Source organism: Mesoplodon bidens (genome assembly GCF_964165515.1).
Source record: "Mesoplodon bidens genome assembly, chromosome: 8".
Lineage (NCBI taxonomy): Eukaryota > Metazoa > Chordata > Mammalia > Artiodactyla > Ziphiidae > Mesoplodon > Mesoplodon bidens.
In genome coordinates, this window is record NC_138165.1 from 109,538,870 (window position 1) to 109,554,818 (window position 15,949).

The 15,949-nt window shown below is 45.8% G+C and overlaps 1 protein-coding gene across 2 annotated transcripts in view; it reads right to left on the bottom strand.

Annotated features, from left to right (window-relative positions):
- Positions 1–15,949, bottom strand: part of ASB18 (ankyrin repeat and SOCS box containing 18) — a 63,351-nt gene that overhangs the window by 15,628 nt on the left and 31,774 nt on the right. For both annotated transcript variants that reach the window (XM_081242336.1, XM_081242335.1), the window contains one exon: positions 718–1,222. In XM_081242336.1, coding sequence (XP_081098462.1) covers positions 718–1,222 — 505 coding nt within the window. The remainder of the gene's footprint in view (positions 1–717; positions 1,223–15,949) is intronic.

Consider the following 15,949-nt stretch of genomic DNA (forward strand, 5'->3'; position numbering starts at 1 on the left):
CTTTATTTTCTCTGATAAGAAATGTTTATTCTTCATCTTTATCATTTCAGTGCGGATCTGATACGTGGAAAGGCGACAAGCAGCTCAGAGCCAAGTCTGCAAAGTGGGGTTGAGGTCCCAACACAGCCTTGACCCTGAACAGGGCACTTCACCTGATTGAAATCCAGGTAAGGGAATGTCAGGAGCCTGGTGTATTTCACAGGCATGTGGTGAGGACTGAGTGAGAGAAATCTGTGAAGGGCTATCACTAATCCTATTAATAAGGTGGATGGTCACATTGGGTATTTCATTTCAAGCCAAATACCAGATGCGACAAGAGACTGATTTCATTGTTCACCAAAAGATAATCTGCCAAAATATTTTGAGCCATGACGGCATCATAGAAACAAGTGCCTAGCGTCCCCAGGTGACAACTCTGCAAGGTCTCACTCGAGTATGCTTGTTGGCCCCCCAACCTTTTCATTTTCTCGTGACTCTAGAAAGGGCTGCCCAGCCCTGGCTCCTCAAAGTGTGGTTCCAAGACCTCACCCTCATCTCTAGTCTTGCTAGAAATGCAGACTCCGCCACCCCTCCTGCGGGGTCAGAATCTGCATCTGGACCAGTCTCCAGGGGGGGTTCCGGGCCCCTGAAAGCCTGAGAAGTGCTGCATGCCCCCCGGCGGCAGGCCGGGTCCCTGCGCTGCAAAGTCCTCGTGGCCTGTCCCCGACCCCCTCTTACCTTGGGGAAGGCGTCGGGCCACACGGTGGGGGAGCCGTGGTTGAGCAGCGCCTGCAGCGTGCGCTGCGGCGCGGCCTCGGGGGCGCAGGCGGCCGTGTGCAGCACTCGGGCCAGCGGCGACGCACCCCCGTAGTCCAGCGCGCCCGCGTCGGCGCCGTGCCGCAGCAGGAGGCGCGCCAGGCCGTGGTGCGCGTGGCCGCAGGCCTTGTGCAGCGGGCTGCGCTCGTCCTCGTCGCGCGCGTCCGCCGCCGCGCCGCACCGCAGCAGCAGCGCGCACAGGCGCAGGCAGCGCGCGTGCTCGTCGGGCCGCCGCGCAGCGCCGCACGCCGCGCTCAGGGCCGTCTCGCCGCGGGCGTTCCTCGCGTCCACGCGCGCCCCGCGGCCCAGGTAGAGGCGCGCGTGCTCGTCCAAGCAGTGCTGAGCCGCCACGTGCAGGGGCGTGTCCAGGCCCGCGCCGCCCGCGCGCTGCACCGAGGCACCGTGCTCCAGCAGCGCTTGTGCGCACCTGCGGGGAGGCCAAGGTCAGTCACCCGGGCTGGGCCCGGCGGACGCCCCGGCACCGGCGCCCTGTTTCCCCCAGCCCGGCACGCCCTGCCTGCGGGTTCCGGGGCTTCGGACGCCCTCCCTCCCCACCGGGGGTGTTGGCTCCTAAAACAGCCAGGACAGGAATCCAGATCTCCCGTGCCCAGGCTATAGGAGTTCAAACTGAGCTGGAAAAACAAAACAAAAAAAAGAGATTAAGGCAAACCTGGGGGTACAGGTTACTAAATGGTGGCAACAGCTAGGAACTTTTCCTAAGAACCCACGAGCAGCGTTAACATTTACCTTGTAATTTGTAACTACTTGGTGCTACTCTGGAAGGTAATGTGGTTCAGGTGACGGTGCTGGAAACACGGATTTCCTGGGCTCTTTGTCACAGGTGGCAGTTGAAGGGTCTGGGAGTCAGGGTTCTAAGGAGGGCCCCTTAGGCCGTCGGGCTCTTTATCAGCCGGCAGGTACCTGCGCTTCGGCAACGGTGTGAGGCAAGGCTTGCCTTACCCCCTGGGATGGAATCTATCCATCATTCCTCAAGACACTGACACAGAATGGCACAGGGGTGTCCTCAGACAGGACTGGATGCATGGGCGAAACCCACAACCATGCCTAACTGTGGGACTATCTTGGTTTCAGCCAAGCTCTCCTTGAACAGACTGTGGATTTTGGCTGTTGCTAAATCCCACAGTGGTGTCCTGGGGTTTGTAGGCTCCCTTGGGACACTGTGGTCTCCCCCAGAGGTGGGTGTCTCCTGCTGCTTCCAGGTCCATCAGGTGGATCCCAAGACTGTCCTCTCCCAGGAGAGCAGTTTCCTCAGAGCCTCTTCCCCACCTGGGAGAACTCCAGGCACCTCAATCCAAGCCCAGGTGGCCGTTGCTGACTGGTCAGGCCCATGCTGGAAATGGGGCCTCAGACACTGGTGGGGAACTCAGCCTGGACCAGCCTGAAAGTAGGACCGTCTCATAGACCCTCCCACCACCCTCCTCCATTCTGCTGGCCCTTGTCCTTCATGGGCACCGCCAGAACACCAGCCCCACTTCAACCCCCCACTCCCGGGTCACCTCCTGGACGTTGCCATCAGTGTGTTTACTCCACGTTTGGAGTCTGGCGCGCCAGCATGCTGACTTCACAGCGTAAGGCTCTGGTCCGTCTCGCTAGCCCTCCTGTTGGTACTCTCCTCATCGCTGCTCTGTTGAAACTTGGGTCATCGGCCCCTGGCTTTCTCAGCCCTTCCTGGCTTCACTTCCTTCCCTGGGCAGCCCTCCACTCTCTCTTCTCGGCGTCCTCAGTTCCCTTGAGTTGAGGGGACGTGGCCATCCCGTGTGTCTGTTGGCCGCATTTTCAGTTGGGAATCCAATCATCACCCACACGCTCTTCCCCCCTTGGCTGCAGAGTGCTGCTGGAGGGAGCACCATTCATGGAGATTGGCCTCTGGGCTCAGCTGGTCCTCAGTGCCCTTTGGCTTATACTTCCCAGGGCTGAGCACCAGCTTCTCCTTCCTCGCCCTTTACTGGCTGTTCCAAATGTTGACCGCTGTCCCCAAGAGATCCTATTTCTACTCTCCTCCTTCTCAGCAATCTACCCCTACTTCACGCAGCGTGCACGTTCTCCCAGGAGCTGCCGTCCTTCCCGCCTTGTGCCACTGAGTCGGCCCCCGTACCTGTTAGAATCTGCGTCTACATGACTGCCCTCTCCTACTTCCATAGGTCTGAGGAAAGGGATCCCTCTTGACCCTCTTGTCCCAGGTGTAGTCCTCTTCTGCTTCCTTGGGGGTCTTGCTCTGTGCGTTACTTACTCTTCGCTTTCACCCTGTCCCCCACCGCCTCTTCAGTGGGCCACTCAGCCCTGCCGATTCCATCTCTTGAATAATCACTTGAACTGCTTCCTCCCTCCATCCCGTTGTCCCTGTCCTTTGTTGAGGCCCCCAATCCTTTTTTGCCTGAAGCTAAGGACAGTCTCTTCATTTGTTCCCTGTGCCAGTCTAACAAGCTCCATACTACCCAGAAAGAGCCTTTCCAGTGTGAATCATAAGACCTGTGCCCGCTGAAAACCCAAAGGCTCCTCCTGGCGGCTGAAGAAAGCCCAGGCTCCTTTCCCCGGGACACAGGACACCGCGTGATCCAGCTTCTGTGGGCCTCACCAGTTTCAGCTCCTGATGCTCCATCCTGTGCTTCAATCCTACCTGACCAGGTGTGGTTCTTAGGACGTATCCTATCTTTCCTTCCTCTTCCTCTGGGTCCCACTTCTGTGTTGTCATGTTCCTCGTGCCTAAGTGTCTGGGCGCAGCCTTTATCACACTGTGTTTCAAATGTTCGCTGGCACGTTTGATTCCTCTCTTAGACGGTTGGCGCCTTGGGTGTGTAGAAATGGGGGTTTATTTATCTCTGCTTCTCCGCGCCAAGGGCAGGGCTAGCCCACTGTTGGTATTCCCTAGGAGCGTGTTGAACAAATGTATTTCGTTAATGAACAGCCTCCATTTTTCCTTCGTGTGGCTGCTGTTTCTCCTGTGCTTTGCCTGAGTGGGGCTCTGAACGGGATCCTTTGGGGGTTTCCAGGCCGGAAGCTGCTGCCCTTAAATCTGTTTACATTTCTACCCAGGGACTCTCAATATTTTAAATCCTCTCTCTGTATTTCTCTAGCCTCCATATCAGCAGTGTCTTGGGAAGTGGTCTGTCCTGGGTGAAAGATCTTTACAAACAAGTACAATTTGATGTGAAATGTCCTTTGGGACAATAACCAGCTAAGAGAGGATGCAAATTTGACAATCAGAGTGCTTCAGATCTGCTTCCTCCTTGCCTCTCTGGGAGGAATTTTGAACAGTGCAGCAGGAGGTTAGAAATCAAGGGTTCCGTCTCATTTTGCCACTGAGCCTGTGTGCACTCACCAACAATTACAAAACATTTTCTTCTGCTCTTTTTTTTTTTTTTTTTTTTTAAAGCAGCCCAACCTCTCTGAAGAAGCCCACTGGGAAATATAAGTGGGTCTCTTTTCCACGTCCACAGCCTAACAGGCTGATGGCCAGGTTGCTCTTTGCAACAAAGATACCTTTCAGAAGAATGACACTGGCCCACCCTCTGGAGGGCTGCAGATGCCCTTTTCATTTTTAATGGAGAGCTTCTAATGGGCTAAACCTTGGCACTTCCTTAGAGCAGATAATGATGTAAGTTGCAGACCACAGGCATGAGAAAACAACAACACAACAAATTGACTGGGGCACATAGCTGCTGGCACACACTGGGCAGTCATTAAAAATGAAGTTGTGGGAACCTGTTTAATGACATGGAAAACTATTTGCAGTGGTCCTGTGAGAAGATCGGGTTACAAAACAGCATCAAACACTCCCATAAAAAAAAAAGAGCAGGTATGTATATGCATATGACGAAAGCCTAGAAATACACAAGCCAGCATGTTTGCCTCTGGATGATGGGGTGATGGTGCTTTTATTTCCTTTTTGCCTGTCTGTATTTTCAAATCCATTTTCCAAAATGGATCAGAGTCGCAATTTGACGGAGGGACAACAGAGGTTACTTATTAATAACAAAACCATCCCCCACTGCCACAGCAGCAGCTCTTGGATTCTGAGAATGTCAGCTCAGCTTTCCAGGTTTCCAGAATGCTCTCAAATTTTCCATTGATCTGTCCAGGCGTAAGCAACGATCTGGGAAAGCGCGTATGGCAGTGCCTCCGAGAAGGTGAGTCGAGAGGAGCGGGCGGGGGTGGGTGGAAGGTCCTCAGTGCTAAGCAGAGCAGTGATGAGTCTTGGGGACCTGCAAGATCTGACCTCGTATGGGTCAGTGTCTCCAGTCAAGGAAGAGATGGCCCAGCGGGGAAAGTACCACCCAAGGCTTTGCAGGACTGTGTGGGAAACCCAGCTTTGGCCAAGCCCTTTCCTCCCAGGGGAGATTTTGCGAGCAGGTTTCCTGCTATCCTGATAGACACAAGAAGGAAGGCCTGGAGCCAGCGTAGGACAGTCGCTGTCGGGAACCAAGGGTAAGTTCCCATCTGACGATGTCAGAATGACTTGTCTCTGTCTTACGAGATTAAGGAGATGCTGTGTTGTCTGAACAACCTCAGATATGAAGCAACTTGGGCAAACACTCCCCACCCCACCACCATCCCTCATCCCCGTCTTTGATAATGATCGAGGTGACAAGCTGTTATGGGGCCCAAGGTTGACAGCACACAGAAAAAGTAGCTTGAGCCAAAAGGCAGGAGTTAATAGAGATGAACCCGTCAAGGGCTGTTGAATGAATGTCATTTTAACTTATTTCTAAAGAAGGAAGTGGGACTGAGCCGACGTCCCGCACACTGCTCCCAGCCACCTCCAGCATCTTCCCGAAGCGCTGGCTTTCCCACTCGCCTCGCAGGTGCAGAAAGGTGCCGAGTGCCTCAGCCCAGGCTTCCTCACTGCTCACCTCTTCCTTACCCTTTCACACCACCTGCCAAGCCGCCCTGCACCCCATGAAACAGAGCCAGCTCCAGGCTTTCCTTCTCCGGCTTCCCTCCTCACCATCCGTCTAGTTGCAGAAAGCCCTCCAAAGTGGTATTTCACAGCCTCTGGTTCTGAGCTGGGTGGTCAGTGCATTCCCCAGCACATGGTCTTTTTATTTATTTTTAGCAGAATGTTATCTTTAGTCCTTGCAACATCTCTGTGTTGTAGGTGGAGTTTGCAGGGGGGGAAATTGAGGCTTAGAAGAAGACCAGTGATTTGCATAGGGCCATCCAGCCCAGAGGTGGCAGAACAGAGGCCCTGGCTGCTGTGTCTGGCTTACTCCTCAGTCACCCTACCCGCCCGGCTGCTCTTCCCGTTGGTACTATTTGTTAAGCACCTTCTATGAGCCAGGCGTGGTACTAGGCATTTCCCCTAAGTTCTCTCTAAACTTTTCATTCATCGGCTCATTCCATAAGTAGAGAATTTCCTCCATGCTCTGTACGCCAGCAGCCTGTCAAGGCGAGGGGGAGGGTATCTTCTCTGAGCACTCCACAGGATTCCTGGACAGACTCACTGATAGAACACTGAAGGCAGCAGAAGGCCAAGGAGGTCGCCTGGCCCGTGGACCTCGTGCTATACAACAACAAACAACAGGAACCTGCTGCTCGTCCAGTCCTGTGGGCAACTCTGCGCCACAGATTTCATTCTCCCTGGTTTTCAGTGAAGAGGTGGTGTTTGAGGGTTCAGCAGTGATCTCAAGGGTGGGGACCTGGGATGTGACGGTGACGCCACAGCCAGAACATGCTGCTTGGGATGTGAACCCCAGCTACCACTGGCTAAGAGAATGAGTCAGCAACCTAACGATGGTACTGAAAGACAACAATGACAAAGAACTATTCCACGTAAGGTGAAATTCACAAAGATTACTTAAATTTTTTCGAGGGGAAACAGACATTGCTTCTAAGCCCTTTGTCAGGTATGTTCAGCATCTGTCTCCTGAGCAACGGTTTCAATGGCTGGAAGTCACCACAGTCCTTGGACAATCCCGACTGCGCTTCACTGTCCTCTTCCCGTGGTTGCTGCCCGAATCCCTTCTGACAGACGGGAGGGGCTTCACGCTAGGCAGTGTGCTCAGCGAAAGTAATGGGTGTCATGAACCAGTCTTGTTGAATCACCATTTATATGCTACTCTTCCTCCTCAGGGTTGACACAGAGGCAGATGGGCTGGAGACGTGTCCCCGGGGCAGGGTGGCTGGAGCCCGAAGCCTGGGTCCGCTGGTGGGGGCAGCCAGATCAGCTGGATGCTGGGCAAGGCAGGAATGGGGGGAGGCAGGGGACAGAGGGGAGAGACCTGGGAGGAAAACACAGCCGTGCTTTCCATTGAAAGGGGGCTCCCTCTGTGGATTGACTCCCCAGCTGGCCCCAAATGAAGGGTGGGGAAGCCACTGCCCTGACCTTGATGGAGGAGCGGCTCCACTTGGTTTCCCTGGACCTTCTGCTGAGCCTCTCCTTTGGGGACCTGCCACCCGCCCCTTTCTGCTCTCTATTTTCTTCTCCCTCCCTTACTCCCGGGATGCTAAGCTGTGAGACGATCAAGCATAAATGTTTACAATTGAAACGGCTGATGTGAATGGACAAATCCTTAAGGGTAGTGGGGAGATGGAGAGAGAAACTTGCTGGCCATTTCCATCCTTACGTTTTCCCTTGGAGCAAGAGCTGCCATTTAATTTGCTTCGGAAGTGTTGAATGGTTGTGGCTGCTGATGATATTTTCGGCAAATTCTCCCCGGACAGCGAGTGAAATTCTGCCTTTTGGGGGACGGAGGACTGATTTAGGGAGCAAACTTAGAGAAGTTATAGCTCCACTGTTTGCTTCACTTGCCCGTGAAGGAGTATCTGACTTTCTGGAAGCTTCACTAGTGTCCCCTTCTCAACAAGAAATGGGCAGCCTTTCTCTCCTCCCCTGGCCCCAGCACACTGGATGAAGAGGGAGACCCAGAGGCATCAGAGTGAGGGGAAGAGAAGGAGGAGGAAAAGTGAAATAAAAGACCCTACTCTTGGGCTTCCCTGGTGGCGCAGTGGTTGAGAATCTGCCTGCCAATGCAGGGGACACAGGTTCGAGCCCTGGTCTTGGAAGATTCCACACGCCACGGAGCAACTAAGCCCGTGCGCCACAGCTACTGAGCCTGCGTGTCTGGAGCCTGTGCTCTGAAACAAGAGAGGCCGCGACAGTGAGAGACCCGCATACCATGATGAAGAGTGGCCCCCGCTCGCCACAACTAGAGAAAGCCCTCGCACAGAAACGAAGACCCAACACAGCCAAAAATAAATTAAAAAAAAAAAAGACTCTCTTTTTAGGCAGGGATGAGGGTAAGGTTGGGGGGAGCTGGGAGTTGTATGAGAGAACAGTTTTATATGCATGTATTTATGTATTTTTTAAGTCAGGTAAATTTACAGAGAAATGCACAGGTCTGAGAAGTATAGCTGCAGAAATTGGCAAAGGAATACTTGTTTGTAACCAACATCCCAGTCAAGACATAGCATATTTTCATCTCTCCAAGAATTTCCTTTGTGTTTGCTACCAGCCAGTCATCACCCCCACAGGCAACCATGGTTCTGAGTTCTCTCACCATGTTTTGTCTTTTCTACTTTTTTGTGTCTGGCTTCTTTAGCTCAACAGAATGTATTAGACACTCATTCGCATTGTTGCATGCATGAGTAACTTATTCCGGTTTATTTCTGAGTCATATTTAATTGTATGGACTTACCATAATGAAAAAATTCATTCTCCTTTTGATACTGATGGGCATTTGGGTATTTCCATTTTTTGGCTATTATGAATAAAGCTGCTATGAACATTTTTATGTAAGTCTTCTTGTGGACATATGTTCTCATTTCTTTTGGATAAATATCTAGAAGTGGAATTGCTGGTAGGTGTATATTCAACATTAAAAGAAACTGCCAAACAGTTTTCCAAGGTGATTACATCATTATACACTCCTAACAACAGTGTATGACGTTTCAGTTGCTCCACATTCCTGCCAATGTTTGGTGTTGTCAGTCTTTTTGACTTTAGCCACCCTAACGGGTGTAACGTAAAGCATATTTCCTCATGGTTTTAATTTGCATTTCCCTGATGACAAATGATGTTGAGCACCTTTCCATTTGCTTATTGGCCATTTGTATATCTTTCCTGAGGTGTCTGATCAAGGATTTTGCCCAGAGGGTGAAGGTTTGATTTGGCCTGGATTACCTCTTTTAATTCCTGACAGCGAGTTGTCTGTATTCCAATAGAACTTGGCAAGTGACCAGAAAACTGAGTAATCTGCCTGAGATGCCAGAAGTGGCGAAGAAGGAGGATAAACCTACGATAGAACATGTTTGAAAGGTCGGGATTAGAGATGAGCAGAGCTACTTTCTGACTATTGGCAGTTTTTGAAAAAATTAGGTTAACAAGGGAGAAGCTATCTTTCAACATCCGTCTCTCTTATGGTGCCTGGCTTTCTAACCTGGCTCTGACCGTTTACACTGGGTGCCACTTTAACGGCAAAACATGAGCTCTTGGTGAGCCTCAGGTTTCTAACCTGTAAACTGGGGATAACCATGCCTTGAAGGCCTGCGGGGAGGATCATAGCACATAAGACACTTGCAAGTGCTCAGAATGTGAAGTTCTGGACTTCCCTGGTGGTCCAGTGGTTAAGACTCCGTGCTTCCACTGCAGGGACGCGAGTTCGATCCCTGGTCAGGGAACTAAGATCCCATGTGCCGCATGGCAGAAAAGGAAAAAAAAAACAAAGAAAAAGTGAAGTTCTTCTACAAATATCAAATCATCCAGTGGGAGTAGCCCCTAACTGACACCTTGTTCTTTAATATTCCTTGAGATGCCTCAAAGTCCTGTTGAACCAGACCATGTTTTCTCCCCTCCATTTGAACAACAATCAGTCACTCATCTGGGATGTGGAGAGTGGGCCATTTAGTGGAATATACATCGATGCTCATGAGCTGGAACCTCATGCAAGCAAACCTCCTGTTATTAGGCAAAGGCTTTTGGGGTTGGGGCGAGGACTCAGAATAGTTGTCCCTGTTCAAATCCTGACCAGAGAGTGCCTTTCTTTCCTCAGGAAGAGTCATACTTCATTTCTCTCTGCCCAGATTTCAATGTGCCAGGTCTGAGTTAGAAAAGAATTGTCCAATGATTTTCTTCAATAATTTTTTCCTCCCAAGATAATTAGCTGCTTCCACAAGTCCAATTCTGGCTTACGAATGAATTTTTATTTAGTTGAATTGACACAACTGGGACCAAGAAGTAAACTTGCATGCTTTTTAACTAATATGTTTGTGAAGGAAGCAAATCCTCCTCACTTTTGTTTAAATCAAGACAGCTTTAGATGAGAAAAAAAATCAGGACTCTATTAATTCTTTTCTCATTTTAATTATCTCAGAATTTTAAAAAGGTCAAGGAGAGGAATCTGATAATAAATAGGGCGAGGCTGGCATGCAGGCTACTAACGTGAAGAGAGTAACTTTACTGGAACTTTTCTTTTTGGGAAAATCTCTTCAAAAGGCTCCTAGATTAAAGCTCCGATATCCCTTTTTGTGTGTTGAATTCTGAATTCTGAAGCTTGCTGGTTGGAAGGAAGCACAGATAATTTTTTTTTAAATCCCAGGAACTCAGAGACTCAAAGGTTTTAAAGTCCTGCACCCATGGAGAATTGCTGACTAAAAGGGGATGCAGCAGAACTGGGTCCCTAGGTGTGGAGACCATTGTCATCAAGAGTAAGAAAATGAAGTGGCTCTGTATGTAGGTCAACGACCCCCTCTCTACTGTAAGGTAAAAAAATTAAGGATGACCTAAAATCTACTATGTATAAAAAGATTCTGGAGAAAGTAGCTCTTTCCTGTCAAAGTGATAATGTTTATACTACTTGAAGCCAGACCTCCTCGGAGTCTAACTTTAGGGGGACTCTTCAGAGCTGAAAAGCCGTAGTCTAAACCTCAGGCCCTCTCTGACATCTGTTAACTTTTATCCTTCAAGGTAGTTGGCTATGTTATTGTAGAGGTGTTCAAGGGGACCCGCCAGCATCTTCCATCAAATCATCGATATTCCAAGTCAGCTGTTGCATAGTTCTGCCTGAACTTCTGGTGTGTTCATCGCTTATCTTAAACTTTTCCCCAATAACCTGGATTTAAATAAGTCAAGACTGTCAGGTGAAATCACCAGGGAGAAAGAGTCATGTAGAGAGACGTAAGGAGACAGAAGAGAAAATGAGAAGAAAAAGAACAAAGAGGAAGAGAAAGACAAAAGAAAAGAGATTGTAAAAGCCCCATCTTAATACAAAGACATTTTAAAGGTCTTTCTTTATTAAACAATGTGCTAGATATGAATGATTTCTGAAAAACCAGCTGAAGCCAGGAAATTAGTTTTTATCACACAGTGTATAAGCCGAGTAGCTTGAATGGTCTGCATATGCCTCAGTTCCAAATGTAAGCTTGTTGGTTTGTCTTAAGGGCTGTTGTCAGGTTTCACAATATTTTGTGCTCTGAGTAGGTGATACATTCTCATTTAGTAAAGAACAATATTTTTCTAATACTGTAAGGTGGAAGATTGGAGCCCAAGGTATGAAGAAAACTTGGTTTTTAAAACTCCTTCTATTTTAAAATTATTTTAGATTTACAGAAGAGTTGCAAAGATAGTGCAGAGTTCCCAAATGCTCTTCATCCAGCTCCCTCTAAAGTTCACATTTTATATTATTATGGTACCTTTGCCCACATTAATAAATTAACATCAGTCCAAAACTATTAACTGACTTTGTTTGACTTTCACCACTTTTCCCACTAATGTTCATGTTCTGTTCCAGGATCCAATCCAGGATACCATACTGCATTTAGAGAACTTAATTTCGAACAAGAGAAAAGTAAATATAGACATGCCTTCTTGGGCAGGTGGGAAGCATGGTGTGTTCCTAGACATGCAATATCATCAAATGGGTTATATTTTCCATAGGAATATGTTATAATTGGGAGTATGTTCTTGACTAGAGATATTACTGGGAATAAATGATAGATGACCAACAAATATGGAGATAAAAGAAACCACAAACCCCATATTAATTAAAAATAGTGAAATGTTTTTTCAATTCTCGTAAGATAGACACAATGATTACACAAGAGGACTCAGGAATTGCAGTCAGCACCTACATAATTCTTAACTATATGCAAGGTGCTCTTCTAAACATTTTTCCTACATTAGCTAATTTTTTTTGTGTGTGTGTGGTACACGGGCCTCTCACTGTTGTGGCCTCTCCCGTAGCGGAGCACAGGCTCCGGACGCACAGGCTCAGTGGCCATGGCTCACGGGCCCAGCCGCTCCACAGCATGTGGGATCTTCCCGGACCGGGGCACGAACCCGTGTCCCCTGCATTGGCAGGTGGATGCTCAACCGCTGTGCCACCAGGGAAGCCCTACATTAGCTAATTTAATTCTCATAATAACCACCCTACATAGTAGGCTCAAATATTACAGCGAGACACAGAAAAATGAAATAACTTAGCCAAGCTTGCACAGCTAGTAAGTGTTGGAATTGGGGTTCAACCCAGACCTCAGATGTAGCAAAATATGTACTTGTAACATATAAAATTGTAGGGTATAAAAATATGATGAAAACTGAGTGCAATCAATAATAATTTTGCCCGTTTTCTTAGTATATAGAAAGACATTTGCTTTGATTTGATTGGCTTATGTCCTTTAATAGAGCTGGTGCCTCTTTCTCTCCTAGAAAATTTCCAGTAGAAATTTACCAGCCCACACTCTCAACTTCCGTGCACATAGTGGATTCTACATATTCTTGGCTCAGTGTCTAGCACACTGCTGTAAATTACCTTCCTGTCCTTTGAAACCAAAAGCATCTTGTGGGGATAGACTGTGTATAATACAGCGCAGCCCCAGCACCTTGTAGAGTTGAACAACTTGCGATTGAATGCTTGTAGGGAAGGAATCATTATTGGATGAACTTAGAGCTGTGCTTTTCAAAAATAGATGGGGTTTCTATAATTTTGTCACCAGATGGCAACTTTGTACACCAGCAAATCATCTACCAAATGACTCAAGGATAGAAATTGTAAGTTAAAATGAAGTAGAAGTTAATCTTTATTTAGTATCCATGCAGAATAGCTATCTATTTACAGCTTTAAAAAATCATTGAGAAATATATTCATAAGCATTTCTACTTTGAATCTTATATCTACATATCTTATCTCTCACAACTATGCCTTATGTGAATCTGAAATTTACAAAATGAACAAAGTTAAAATAAAGAAAATGTTCTTCATACTCAGATGATAGAATTGATAGAAACATTAAAATAGTTATTAGAACTGTATTCCATATATCTGAGAAGCTAGAGGAAAGATTGAACATGTTAAGACATGAAAGATATTTTAAAAAGACCTAAGATTGGGCTTCTAAAGTTGAAAATTATAATGTCTGAGATGAAAAATAGACTGGATGGGATTAATGGCAGATCAGGGATTTCAGAACAAAAGGTAACTCAATTACATAAGAAAAAAATGCAAAAAAAAAAAAAAAAAAACCAGAGCATTAGTGAACTGTGGGACAACTTCAAGTGGTGTAACATATATGCAATTGGAGTCCCTGAGGCAGAGGAGGGGATCATATAGAAAATATGTGAAGGGATAATTGCCTACAATTTTCCAAATTTGATGGAAAGTATAAACCCACAGATCCAAGAAGTCAGTAAATCTCAAGGACAAGAAACATGAAGAAAACTACAACAAAGCACATCATGATCAAATTGCTTAAAACCAGTGATATGGAGAAAATATTAAAGCCAGAAAAAAAGGACACTATATACAAAAGAACAAAGATCAGATAGATAGAAGATTTAAAGATTAAAAATTCAAATTAGGGCTTCCCTGGTGGCACAGTGGTTAAGAATCTGCCTGCTAATGCAGGGGACATGGGTTCGAGCCCTGGTCTGGGAAGATCCCACATGCCGCGGAGCAACTAAGCCCGTGAGCCACAACTACTGAGCCTGCATGTCTGGAGCCTGCGCTCCACAACGGGAGAAGCCGTGACAGTGAGAGGCCTGCGCACCGCGATGAAGAGTGGCCCCCACTCGCTGCAACTGGAGAAAGCCCTCGCACAGAAACGAAGACCCAACACAGCCAAAAATAAAAATAAATAAATAAATTTATTTAAAAAAAGAAATAAAAATTCAAGTTAGATGACAGTGGAGCCATGAGTGTAAAACACTGAAGGAAAAAAAGAACCTGTCAACCTAGAATTCTCTACCCAACAAAAGTACCTTTCAAACACTCAGATGAAATAAAGACTTTTTCAAACATACAAACTCCAAAAGGATTCATCCCCAGCAGACCTTCACTATAAGAAATATTAAAGAAAGTTCTCCAAGCAGAAGGAAGATGATCCCAGATGGAATCTTCAGTCTATACAAAGGAATGAAGGGCACTGGAAATAGGAACTACATGGGTAAACATAAAATCTTTTTTTTTCTTATTATTTCAATATATTTAAAAGATAATTGACTTTGAACAAAAATAATAACAATGCATTGTGGGACTTATATACAGAAGTAAAATCTATGATACCAATAGTGCAAAGGTCAGGAGGAGAGAAATGGAAGTATAGTGTCATATGGTTTTTATATTATACATGAAGTAGTATAATACAACTTGAGGGCAGACTGTGGTAAAGATGTATACTATAAACCCTAAAGCAACTACTAAAATAACAGAACCAAAAGTTATATATAATAAGTCAAAAAGGGAGATTAAGTTGAATCATGAAAAATACTCAGTATAGAAGAAAGTAGAAAAAGAAGAAAAGGGAACAAAGAATGGATGAGATGAATAGAAAGAAATAACAGGATGTTGGATTTGAACATAATCATATAAAAATCTCATTAAATGTAAATGATCTAAACACCCAACTAAAAGGCAAATACTACCAGATTGGATTAAAAAAGACTCAATTATAACCTGCCTACAAGAAATCCACTTTAAAAATAAAGACACAAACTGAGCATGGCCTTCAATCAATAGTCAGCAAGGAACTGAGACCTTCAGTCCAACAGTCCCAAAGAACTGAATTCTTTCTATAACTCTATGAATTTTGTAGCAGATTCTTCCCCAGGTGACCCTTCAGGTGAGACCCTAGCCCTTGTTGACACCTTGATTGCAGTCATATGAGAGACTCTGCAGTAGAGGACCCAGTGAAACCACACCCAAGCTCTACCCACAGAAACCATGAGACAATAAATGGGTGTTTTAGTAAGTCTCTAAGTTTGTGGTAATTTGTTACACAGCAACAGATAACTAATGAAGATGGAAGAGGGTATACTATGCTAACACTAATCAAAGGAACTCTATATTAATGTCAGACTGGATATTTTAATATCAGACAAAGGAGACTTTAGAGCAAAGAATATTACCAGAGATAAAGAATATCTTTTAATAATGATGTCAGTTCTTCAAGAGGCAATAACAATGCTAAACATCTAGGTAACTAATAATAGAGCTTCAAAATATTTGAAACAAAACTGATAGAACTGCAAAGAGAAATAGACAAATCCATGATTATAGTCAAGGATTTCAACACTCCTCTTTAAATAACCTGTAAAACAAGTAGGCAGAAAATCAGTAAGGATATAGGAGTTTTACCCAACATTATTAAGCAACTTGACTTAATTGACATTTATAGAACACACCACCCAACAACTGCAGAATATGCATTCTTTTCTGGTGTGCATGGAAATTTTACCAAGATAGAATATATTTTGGATCATAAAACTAGACTCAATAAATTTCAAAGGAGTAAAGTGATACAAAGTAAGTTCCCTCACTATAATGGAATTAAATTAGAAATAAATAATAGAAAGATATCTGGAAAATACCCAAATATTTGGAAACTAAATAACACGTTTTTATACAGCCTATGTTTCAAAGAAAAAAATCAAAAGGAAAACATTTAAAGGGAAATTAGAAAATATTTAAAACTGATTGAAAGTGAAATTTTAACATATTAAAACTTGTGGGATTCAGCTAGAGTAGTACATAGAGGATACATGTATAACACTGAAAGCCTGCCTATATTAGAAAATAAAAATCATCAAAGACATCAGCTTCCATCTTAAGAAATAGAAGAACAAGAACAAATAAAACTCAATGTAAGTAAAGAAAGGAGGACAATAAAGAGCCTATCAAGAATCAATGAAAGGGGCTTCCCTGGT